This window comes from Prunus avium, chromosome 2, assembly GCF_965620075.1.
Source record: "Prunus avium chromosome 2, drPruAviu1.hap1.1, whole genome shotgun sequence".
Lineage (NCBI taxonomy): Eukaryota > Viridiplantae > Streptophyta > Magnoliopsida > Rosales > Rosaceae > Prunus > Prunus avium.
This window is the reverse complement of record NC_142285.1, coordinates 34,466,541-34,478,727: the sequence shown is the minus strand read 5'-3', so window position 1 is coordinate 34,478,727 and position 12,187 is coordinate 34,466,541. Positions and strand designations below refer to the sequence as shown.

At 38.4% G+C, this 12,187-nt stretch overlaps 1 protein-coding gene across 1 annotated transcript; it reads right to left on the bottom strand.

The window, feature by feature from the left end:
• Positions 1-7,646: 7,646 nt before the first annotated feature.
• Positions 7,647-10,666, bottom strand: LOC110744707 (putative glycerol-3-phosphate acyltransferase 8). Its single transcript, XM_021944696.2, has 3 exons — positions 10,276-10,666; positions 9,876-10,188; positions 7,647-8,834 (listed from the first exon to the last, which is right to left on the bottom strand). The coding sequence occupies exons 1-3, from the start codon at positions 10,593-10,595 to the stop codon at positions 7,959-7,961; spliced, it is 1,509 nt and encodes a 502-aa protein (XP_021800388.1). The 5' UTR covers positions 10,596-10,666; the 3' UTR covers positions 7,647-7,958.
• Positions 10,667-12,187: the final 1,521 nt, after the last annotated feature.

The following is a 12,187-nucleotide window of genomic DNA, read 5'->3' as shown; positions in this document are numbered from 1 at the left end:
TGTTGCATACACTCAATGCAATCGAGTTACCTACGAAAGTGGTCTAGTTAACTTCTTATTTTGTTTTTAACTTTGTTTTGTGTTGTTTTGCTCGAGGACTAGCAAAATCTAGGTTTGGGGGTATTTGATCGGTTCATAATTGTATATCATTTTGTACCCTTCTAGCTTATGATTTGGTTATGTTATTGAGTTAAACTTGTGCTTTTAATTCATTTTCTATTTTGATAAGTCCATAATTTCATACACTTGCATGCCTTCTTTACTTAGTGATTTTGCTTAGTTTCTCTTTATTTTGAGTCACTTACCTATGTTTGTGTGTTTTGTAGGTTAAGATAGCAAGAGATAACATTTGATGCAATCCATGCATGTTAAGGGCTGATTGGCATATGAGGAATATGAGCTTAAAGACAAACACATTTTGGCTACAACCCCTTTCCAGCCCAATTTCGTAGGTCAACTTCTTGGCCTTGGATCAGCATGCTATGGGGCTCGAATGAGGTGAAGCTCTTCATGAAACTTGTTCCAATGGGTGTCTACTACAACATATCCAAAATTCAGCCCAATTGAACATATGTGGAGTCCTTAGCCCGTCCAACACTGAACCATGCTCAGGAGGATTTGCAGCTGCCAGCTTTGAGCCTTGTCTCCTCCTTTAAGCCATGTGCCTCACCCATGCTGCAACTGACTTTGGATCCAACATAATGAGTGAAGTGGGGAGGCATTCCAGCTATGAAATTCTAAAGGAGCAAGTTGGTACATGCTGGAGTTATTATAGAGAAAGCATGTGCATGCATGTAAAGCAAAGAAATGAAATGAAGTCAATTCCAGTCTCTGTTCGGCAGCCAACTTGCAAGGCCCAAAACACACACTTCTACTGCTCCGATGGGAATACTTTCTTCATAGAAGTTGTTCCAATGGGTGTCTATTATAACATATCCAAATTTGAGCCCCATTGGATACGTTTTGAAACCTCTGGCCTTCCTACACCAAGACTGGTTCAGAAAACTCGTTTTTCAGCAACCAAAAGGCAACCACATGGGTTGGCAGCAAAAGGCAATCACATGGGTTGGCAGCAAAGGGCAGCCACATCTGATCACCTTTGAACCCATGTGAAGAAGCTTAAGGTGCAGCAAAAGATGAAGGATGGTGTGGGAATCCATCATGTTGTTCCTCCCTCTTAGCCCTATAAATAGAGAAGCCTTCAAGCTTCATAAATCACACCCCAAGGGGGGGAGCTCTCAAACACTTCTCTAGAGCTCCCTTCCCTTCTCTCCCTCAAATTCTCTTAGTTTCCTTTCAAGTTGTCAATTGTTGTAACAAATTGATTTTACTAAATTTTCTTTCAAGTTTTCTTAGTTCCACTTTACTTTTATTGTAATGTACATTCTTTCTTAAGTATTCAAGTTTAATTAGTTTTCAAGTTTCAATTATGGTTTTTGTTCTTATTCATTATGCTTATAAGTTAATATGCTAGTTTGAATGATTGATCACCATTTAGGCTTGCATGTTAGCTATCTTGGTTTGAATTAAGAGTAGACACCATACTTTAATTCGAATTGAACTATGAATAGGAAGAGTATGTATGGACATTCGACAACAGGGATTAGATACATACTTGGTTGTTTAAAATGTTCTTCTATGCTTAATGGGTTCCTAATGCTTAGTTTTAGGTTAGACAACAAATGATCAAATTAGGGAATTAGGAACACAAGGTTTTGACCAAACACCATGGCTTAATCATACTTTAGCTAGAATCAATCCATTAATCTAATTGAACTTGGGAACTTATTTGCTTGAGTTATTTCTTTTTTTCTTGTTTTATTTATTTTCTTTTTCATTTCTGTTTTATGTAGGGGAAATGAATTGGATCATTCAATCACCAATCCTCGTGGGATCGACCTCGCACTTACATATGCTATACTACCAAACGGCTCGTGCACTTGCGAGTATCACAAGTTGAGGATGCAGCTGAATCTATTTTGGTGCAGCTGAATCGACGCAACATTTGTTTTCCTTATGGGGCTTATCTAGGCATTGGAGATGATACGACTGAAGGCATTTTCCACAGTGCTTCAGGTTACCCCCAACACAGCACACAAAACATACATGGCATACCTGCAAGAAAAAGAGGCTGGTGAGACAGAATATAGCGATGACCTTAAAAATAAATTAAAGGTCTAAGACAACTAAGAGAAGATCTTCATAGAAACCTAAATGTTCATCTCAACTAGATACGCTTTCAAGGGTCGGTTGAATAGGGCACATTCTGGTGGTATCTGGTAATCCCTTAAAACCTTTTTCTTTTCAGTATATTTTTCAAGAAAAAAATTAATTGAGGAAAAATAGGGAAGGATAGATTTAAACTAAAAAAAATGAACAGGTTCCAACTTTCTAAAATCTCACCGCAGAATTTCTGTTGTAATGTTCTGATGAACGCTTATCAATCAAATGAACTTGCAAGTCTGGTGGTTTGCTTAAAGAAGTATCATCGGGAGCAACAAAAAGTGAATTACGGCACTCATGTCCTTGTATAGGATCTGTTCTTGATTGCCGCTTTCGCTTATACGTTAGCAACACTATGCCTTCCTGACATTTAAGCTTTCAAAAAGAAACCTTGCTGCAATTCCAAACACTTGGACCGCATTTTTCACATGAAATTTGTATTTATTCCACTATGTTCAGTCTCATTTCAACACAGAAAAACCTGCATATGTTAAGGAAGAATATCCAATTATCATGACTCATATAGTTAATACAGTTATGAGTAGCAACACAATGATAGCTGAAGGGCAAAAGACGGATTTCGACTACTCTGAAATAGTGAATCACTATTACGAGGAATGCGGCAAACAAAAATTGTACTAGCATTCTCCATCTAAAACACAGGCGGTCGCTAGGCGGCTAGGCGGCTAGGCGGTCGCTAGGCGGGTGCTAGGCGGCTAGGCGGGTGCTAGGCGGCTAGGTAGTAGCTAGGCGGGCGCCTAGGTGGGTTGGGTCTTTTTTCGGTGCAGAACCCGGAGGACGAAGCAGAGACGGCGAGAGAAAGTTCCGTCCTCTGCAAATGCAAGCTTCGTGTTTGTTCGAATATATTTAAATGGTATAGTCGGTCGGCTATACTTTTCAAATATTCGAATGTCATTAGACAGTATAGCCGTGCGGCTGTACGTTTATAATTTCTATTTATAGAGTCAAGCCTTGCGGCTATAATGCTAAAATATTGTATTTAAAGCTGATCGGCTATACTGTTAACATATTATATTTAGAAAGTATAGCCGCGCGGCTATACTGTTATAATTTCTATTTGTGCATGTGTTAAAATAAATAAATAAAAGGTGTGATACTAATAATAAGATCCAGAAAAATAAATTATTCTTTCTTCATCTTTTTTTTCTGCCTGGATCAACGAAAACTATGAGTGTTCGTCATTCTTAAAATGCTCCAGTCCTTCAAACTTGCGATCAAGTTCAACCTGTTCAACATGTAATAAGTGGTTAACAGTGAAAGCAGAGCATAACACTCCTTACATGATTGACATTGAAGAATTATAAAAAAAATTGAAACTAGTTCATCTTGCTATGATAAACCACATTGGCGGTTGCTCTATAAGAATTTAAATGTCAAAAAAAGATTTTATCCTTTTAGATTATATTTAATATTGCATCCCTTTCAAATTATACCCACATGGTCCTTATAATCCATTTACCTGACACCTTAAGGATCTTCAAAAACTATCCCAATAAGTTCACACATTTCCCAATTGCCACTCACATAGCTAGTATAATTTCGGATGATCGTATTCTTAACTACTCTGCTTAATAGTAACCTATTTCCATTGTTTCTTGAATTATTATTATTATTATTATTTCCCCTTTAGAAAGCCACTGTTTCTATTTTAGACGTGTAAAATCAAACTTCTAATGATTACTGCATCAATACAGATCCTAGTTTTTTAGTACAGTAGTATATTTATTTTTCACTTAAGTCATGTTTTGTTGATAAATTTTATCTTTTTGAACCAGAGCAATATCATTAACTCCAAAACTAAAAACAATATAAGATCGAGAAAAGAAATGGCACATATACTCCAAAGGAAACGTATCATACAAAAGAAGATGGAATATAAACGTATACCAATTTTGAGCTGTTGTTGCTGTGTCCTTTCGAGAATGAACGAATACCTTTGCATGTTAACCTTGCCTGACTGAGTCAACAACCTGGCAGAAAAAATATCAATCAGTTAAATAATCATTCAAATACATACATTACACAAAGGAGAGCCTAAGGAAAAAGAAACCTTCTTGTAGCATATACCATTCTGCAGTTCAATACGCGGGCTGTAAAATTCTGCTCACTAATACATCGGTGATAACTAGAATCAAACAAGAAGAGTCATAAAATTCTGCTCACTAATACATCGGTGATAACTAGAATCAAACAAGAAGAGTCATACTTCTGGATTCACTCTCAGAAACTGTAATTTAAATAGTATAGCCTTTTAAATATTAATGTTTAAAATTCTAAAGTGCATTTTTAGGAATTTGTGCGTAGGATTCTTTTCTGAAAACGAGTTTGAGAGAAGAAATGAATTGGGGGTGTAACTGGTAGGAAAATAGAGTAAAAATACAGATAAAATAGTTCACAAAAACAATAACCTCAGTCTCATTCATGTGGCGTCTCAACATTTCATTGTGTGTTTCAACACTTGAGCATTGAATATAAAAGTGGCTTGCAATTCGACCAATTTCTGTACAATAGAAGTTGCTACTTTTCTCATCAAAGCGCATCATTTTTGCTTTGTCCAGGGCACGTGCAGCATCTGCTATGAGAGCTCTTTGCTTTAAACTCAAGGAAGGATGCAAAATGCAGAAAGGACGCTCTGATACCACTTGATGCAGTTCAAGTATGAACTCGCAGAGCTTGTTACTATTTTTTTCCTTGTGGATTTCCTTACTACTCTGCACCTTGTTTCGTACTTGTTTTGCACTTTAAAGTATGTTGATAATCTCGTTGGCTAAAAATGTATGTGAATAATTTCACAATCTACTGTCTACTAGATCCCTCCACTAGTTTATGAATCTTCGAGGTAATTTATTTCATTAAAAGTAAACTAAAGTCATAATTTCATTTAATATGGAGAAAGAGTACCAGAAGATGCCTTCTGCCATTACTCAGACTATTTTTTTTAAAATTTTTTTGCTGAAGATATGATAGAGATACATGGTCATTTCAGAATCCTCATGGTGGTTTTGGATTATTAAGCATATCTTATTACATGGGCTTCTTCTTGTTCTAGCAATAGTATGCTGATAATATTGCAGAAGCCTCAGGAATATGATTTGATGTGGTAGAAATAGACCAGCTTGACCAAATGAGAAAACAGTATGCTGATTATTTGGCAGATTGGGGACCGAAGGTTGATGTTGTTGTTTTTTGTTTTCTTGACCTTGCTTCAAATTATGGACCCTCAGATTCACTTGCGGAGTGGCTTGAAGCTGGTGAACAGCCTATCTATATTGGATTTGATACCCTTGTGAGTTTGTTGCAGCTTTCTCTACTCATGTTTAATATTCTTTTCCCAGTTCTATCTGTCAAATTTTCCAGGTTAACGGGCCGAGGGCCCACTCCAACAACACCGATACTGTCCCCACTTTACCACCTGCACAATCCTCAGGTGTGGGGTTTTATCACAAAAGGCCTCGGTATCAGTTGGAGTGAGGTAATTCTATTTAAAGTACTCTTTCTCCTTCCCTCTCTCCGATGTGGGACACAATTGGTTTCAACACTCCCCCGCACGTGAGACCCCATTTTGTGGGTCACACGTGGAGATCCACACATCGGCAACCACGTGGAGCCATGTAGGGACTCACCTATCGCGCGGGGCCAAACGGGGACCCACCCATCACGTGGCACCTTTGGCCTACATGGAGCCAAATGGGGACTCACCCATCGCGCGGGGCCAAACGGGGACCCACCCATCACGTGGCAAGTACGGGCCCGCAACCTGGCTCTGATACCATGTCAAATTTTCCAAGTTAACGGGCCGAGGGCCCACTCCAACAACACCGATACTGTCCCCACTTTACCACCTGCACAATCCTCAGGTGTAGGGTTTTATCACAAAAGGCCTCGGTATTAGTTGGAGTGGGGTAATTCTATTTAAAGTACTCTTTCTCCTTCCCTCTCTCCGATGTGGGACACAATTGGTTTTAACACTATCCCAGAGTAGCTCTGTTTGTCCTTACCCTAAAAAAATTACTTGTTCCTTCCCAATTAAAACAATCAACCAAAGCCACAATCTCCGAAGAGTGGCCACCTTCACGTTGGTCCCCAACGAACAGGTTGTGGAGGTCTATTCATGACAGATGACAAATCGACCCTTTGGTTGTTCAATATCTAATTTGACTGTGGCATGTCTAATACATGCAGAGTATACCTCTGAATTGCATAGTTAAGGTTACTTGATTGTACATTTGATTGAAATGGTAAATTGTCTTGCTTGCCAAATTTTTTTAGAATTATAACTAATAATGCATTTTTAGATCATTTTCATTCTAACCAAGTAAAATCTATGAAAACACAAAAAGGAGAAGCACGGGAGACGCACGGGAAGAAGAAGAAGAAGAAAGAAAAAGGAAGAAAAAGTCTGCAGCCATCACATGTGAACAGTAATGAACAGTTATTTTATTTTATTTTTTATTCAGCTACCACGTGTCACTCTCCTATTATCCAACTTTATAAGTTCCTTGAAAATTCATCAGAATTCCGGAAGTTACAACATGCTCGTAGCGAGGTATACTATTTTTCCATCCAAAAATCAATTTCTTGAACGTCCTTTGAAAAATCATTAAATTGAATGTAAGGGCATTTTAGTCCAAATTGATATTAAACACATTTAATCCAATCATTTCCACACCAAATCAACTTCATAAATTGCCCCACACATTTAATTAACCTTGTATGATTTTTTAGAATATTAATAACAAAAAAAATCCATTTTTGAGGTTATTACAACTTTACGTGGTAAAGGTAAAAATATTTGCATATAGTTGTCATCTATACTACCGCAATAAAGGTTACAGAATTACAAGCTACTTGTTAGTTGTTAGGTGTTACCCTTGAGAGCAAAATTTAACAAACAATTAAAAAGAATTAAAAATAAATATTAAAGAGGTTAATATCACACCATTAAGTTTAATAGCTAAGAAAAAGTAGCATGACTGTACACAATGCTAGAGCCTTCTAGATAGTCTGCTTCTCTATTCATTTTGTACCTGTGGTTGTCACTGAACTTCTCAGTTGCATATGTTCTGTTGCAACTGTCTGTTGAGTTTCTTGCCACTTTTATGGATCTTTTAAGTCCTTCTCCTGTGGATATTCCGAATACTGGACCAATATTTTCTCTCCAATGTCAAATCTATCCCAATGAAAAATAAAACAGCCCGGAGGAATATAAATATTAAATATTATAATAGATTAACATTACATAACAACAAGAAACAACTTCATATGGAGCCTTAATCAATCACATTATCCAAATTCACATAAAACTTCTCTACACTTAGGGCTGGTTTGGGGTTGCTTAACTTAAAAAATAAGCAGCTTTAAAAAAAATATTTGGAGCAAAATTTAACAAACAATTAAAAAAATAAAAATAAAAAAATAACACTTTTGTATTATGCCCTTTTTGGTCATTATACACTCTCACAGCACTTCTAAAAAAAAGTTTACCAAACGCTATGACACTGCTTTTTTTACTCACAGCACTTTTACAAATACGAATTACCAAACACCTAGCTGCTTCACTTTACAGCTGTTTATTCTCGCAGCACAGCAGAAGCAGTTTTTTTAAAAAGCACAGCAATACCAAACTAAGCCTTAGACCAATATACCCTTCTGAACACATTATCTCTTCTCCTATCACTGCAAATGACCAAAATACCCTCCCACATCACGCACCTTCACTTCTTTGCATTGTACATAGACTCCACCTTGCCATCATTCCCTCCCAGCAACAAATACTTGTCCTTCCTCGTCAATCCAGTGCGCTCAAACCCCAGCACATTCCCCAACACCTTCTGCACATAATTGGCCACCTCAATCGCCGACTTCCCAGCCTTGCACGACATGTCACTCGGCAACCGGTCCAGAAACGTCGCCTCGTAAGTGGGCCTCGGGTTCATGAAGAAGAAATACGGGTCCCAGAACTTGACCCCGCGCACCGTGGTCCCGTAGAACATGTTCTGCTTGCAGTTGACCGCCACGGGAACGATCCTATCACTCATCTCTGCGAACAGAGCACTGAATCGCAGCAAGAAGGGCTCGCGACACGTTGTGCCCTCAGGGCACACCACGAGGTCGCCCTTTTGGAGAAGCGCTGATAGGCGGGCAGCGTCAGCCTCACGATCGCGGGTCAAAGCAATGGTTGGGATTGGCGATAGAAACCTCGAGAGCCGGCTTACGCTGTACGACACACACGAGACTTTGCGTCCGAGCGCAATGGCGATGATGATTGGGTCGAGCGCTGAACGGTGATTGCACACGTAGAGGTTGCCGGGGGTACCGGGGGAGGGCGGTGGGGGCCGGTTGCCGCGGATCACGAGCTTGATCCCCAGCATTGCGTAGGTGTACGGTACGATGCGCTCGGGGAGAGGGAGGTTGATGTACACACGCATTATACTGAGGATGAAGCCAAATGGCAGCCAGAGATACGTTATGATGGCGTTGAGTGGGTCCGGGCGCTGCACTAGGCGTCCATCATGGAAAATTATTTGGTTTTTGAGACGGTTTTTGGAGACTGGACGGGCTGATTTGCTTGGGTGCACCATGTAGCCCTCCTGCTCAACATTTGATTAGCCACACCACAGTCAGCAAAAATTCACATGAAACAGCTGAATAAATTAAAGGAGCCAATCTTATTTCAAATTAAAAATAAGATATAAATTCCACCAACCAACACAAGGTATTTATGATATAATTTAATTATAATATAATATAATTTTTAAACTTAAAAAGTACTAGCCTCTCTGTACGCGCTTCTGCACTTGCGAGATGCTTTTTTTTTAAAAATTTAAATTTATTTTAGAATTTAAAAAGACAATGGGTAGTTGTGTTCCATAAAAATATGATCCATTATCTGATTTTTCTTTTAATTTTAATTTTTTTAAATATGAAAAAGTGTGAATTTACCATATTATCCTCATTTAATTAATAATTTCAATTCTTAATGTTTGCATTAACCATGGGCATTTTCTGGTATTTTGAATGTTTCACCATTCTCTGCCTTTTGCTTTATATATATATATTATACAGCCGTGACGGATCTTATAACCATAAGAATCAAACTTAACAAGAAAGCTCATATCAGGAGCAGGAAGATGATGAAACCAAATATAAGTATTATTATTCAACTGCCGCTTCTTAGCCTAAGAATTGAAAACCATATTAGCTAATTTATAAATTTGTTAAATAGATATCTGATCATAATTATGGAACAAGTTTCAAATGTCTTAGAATAATTATCCGCAGTGAATTCAACATGGTATATAGGCATACTTGTAACTAGAGTTTTATTATTATTCTTTTTTAGACTTGACGACAAGATTCCTTTGCTTAAAATGTTTCAAGGAGATGTGGTCGGTTATGATCATTTAATGGTTGCATTTCTAAATTATGCATTCACAATAATTGACTTAATGATTTTCTTACCGTCACAATTCCATTGAATGGGCAGCATACATTTTTAGCTGGCAAGTAGTTGGGGAAGTTAAATTATGTGGGTCCCATGCTTTTACTATAACAAATTAGAAAGAAAAAAAAAACAAATAAATGAAATAATTAAGCAAAAATGAGAAGTAGCAGAAGTGCTAGTACTGAACCTTGCAAAGTGACATGTAATCATGGTCGGAGCTCCGATCTCCGATCCCAAGATCCGGAACTTCGTCGCCGAACTCCTTCAGAACCGCCAAACGCTTCAATTTCCCCACTAAAACCCCTGGCTTCTTCACGAACCCGGTAGCCTTCTTCGTCTTGGGGTTCACCTCGATCTCGGTGCCCAGCACCTTATCGCCGCCCAAAAAATCCTTCACGAACGGCTCCACCATCACCGTCGGATTCGCCGTCACCACCACCTTCCTCTTGCACTTGTCGAACACTTCGAAACTCTCCGCCCTCACGTCCGCCGCATAAAACCTGATCAATTCAAAAAATTAAATCAAAAATGTCAAATTTAAATGCTTATATTCAAATGAAATTGTTTTTTATTTGATTTTTGTGTACCGGGGGAGGACGGCGCGGGAGGCGAGCTCGATGTCGCGGATTTTGAGGCCGGAGAAGGAGATGAAGATGAGGATTTGGATGCCGAGAGCTTCGGAGAAGAAGAAGTAGGAGATGATGATGAGAGGGAGGGAGAGGAGGAGGACGAGGCCCCGGAGGAGACTGCCGGCTTCAATGGCGACGAGCATGAAGTAAGGGAACGAGCTCCGGGAGATCAGGAGCGTGCCATCGAGGTCGGCCGCGATCGACTCGTACGACGCAGTTTCGCTCGTGTCGCACGCCGTAATGGACGGGAAGCTCCGCCGTTGCTTCTGCGACGACATCCTTTGGGAAACTGAAGCGTCTCTTTTTCTCTCTCTTTTTTCTGTGTCTGCCTTTTGAGTGAGGGATGGTGTGTGGCGGGGGTTTTAAATGAGGGAGTTGGGGTTGAAATTACTGTGCTGTCCCTGCTTGCTGGGTCTACAAATTAATTAAGGCGGGGGAGTATTTTTCTTGTTTTAGCTGGAAATGTGGTTGGGGTTGAAAATGTGCATGAGAATATTGCACATTTGCTGGCTTTACTGCTCCCATTGATGGTCATGGGTCTACATAAAATGCCCATTTATTTAATTATTTGCATAATTTAATCAACACTACTTGAATTCTTTTTACGTATAAATTACAGTCTAACACATATACGTACGAAAAATACATTTTAAATATAAATATAAAATTGTAATTCGTAAGTACGGAGATTTAGCCAATTAGTTGTTTATTATTTCTGTATGGGTTAAAGATGGTACACCAATTGCTTTCATGTTTTTCATGTGCTAGATGAATCACATGCACTCTATGTTTAGAATGAGACCATATTTAGTAACAAAACAATAATGATATAAGACAGTTCATGTTGACGATCACTTCTCTAAGCGGCCCGTACTCACGTAGTAGCATATACAGGATTTATCTTTATTAGAGAGGGTATCAGTAATGTAAGCAGTAAATGTGGTATAAATAGTAATAATCTAATAACATACGACGTATATATCAGACATTTTAGTGATGGTAATTAGTAATTATTCCAATTGTCGATACAATAACTCACCTACAGCTGACTGCAAGGATGAATTAATTGTTCAAACCAAGCAGGTCGAATTCAAAGTGAGCATTAAATAGTCTCACCAGAAAATGGCCATGAGACTAGATTTGGAATAATTGGGCTGGATTTAATTTGGTTCAATCTTTAACGTGAAAAAAAGAAAAGAAGAGAGTGTGTTATAACTTATATAAAACACATATGCATTAATGTTTGGACTTTGTTATCTGGGTTGATTTTTCAGAAAAACATTCACATGATGTACTCACGTGATGAGAGAGATAAAAACATAATTGTATACCGATAAGGACAAGGAAGTTTTTCTCCATCACTTAGACTTTGTCATTTGAAAATTGCAAGACTGATTTGCGGTGAAGAAAATTGTAGCAAAACTTCAATACATGAAGGCAGGGGACGTTGAGGACTGGTTGGAGGTTAGATCATCTTCCGAGCATAGTAGATAATAATTTCTATGGGGGTTGGTTGGAGTAGGTGAAGCCTTGAAGAGTTAAATGATTTTATCACTGCTTTTATTGGTGGCCATACTTTAATCTGGTGTAGGTCTAGACAATTGCAGCTATCTTATCTAAATTTGTGTTTCAACTTTCAGATTACGTGCAAGAAATTAGTGTTAGGACTTGCTTGGTTGCCTAGAAAACTTCCAATTTTAGATTAGGTATAAGAAAACATTACTTAGCTATCTATTCTATCATTCTATCAATACATCAAACAAACTTAAGATCAGCTGCAATTCTTGGTGGGAATTGATTAAGGCTGATGTCGACAGAACCTAAGTACTCTGACTATAAACAACTCTTTTTTATAGTCCTTTAATATCAA

Coding starts and splice junctions, on each gene's coding strand:
- LOC110744707 (XM_021944696.2), bottom strand. CDS start 10,595: ATGTCGTCGCAGAAGCAACGGCGGAGCTTCCCGTCCATTACGGCGTGC. Junction 10,189..10,275: donor TCCCGCGCCGTCCTCCCCCG/GTACACAAAAAT, acceptor TGAATTGATCAG/GTTTTATGCGGCGGACGTGA. Junction 8,835..9,875: donor ATTACATGTCACTTTGCAAG/GTTCAGTACTAG, acceptor AATGTTGAGCAG/GAGGGCTACATGGTGCACCC.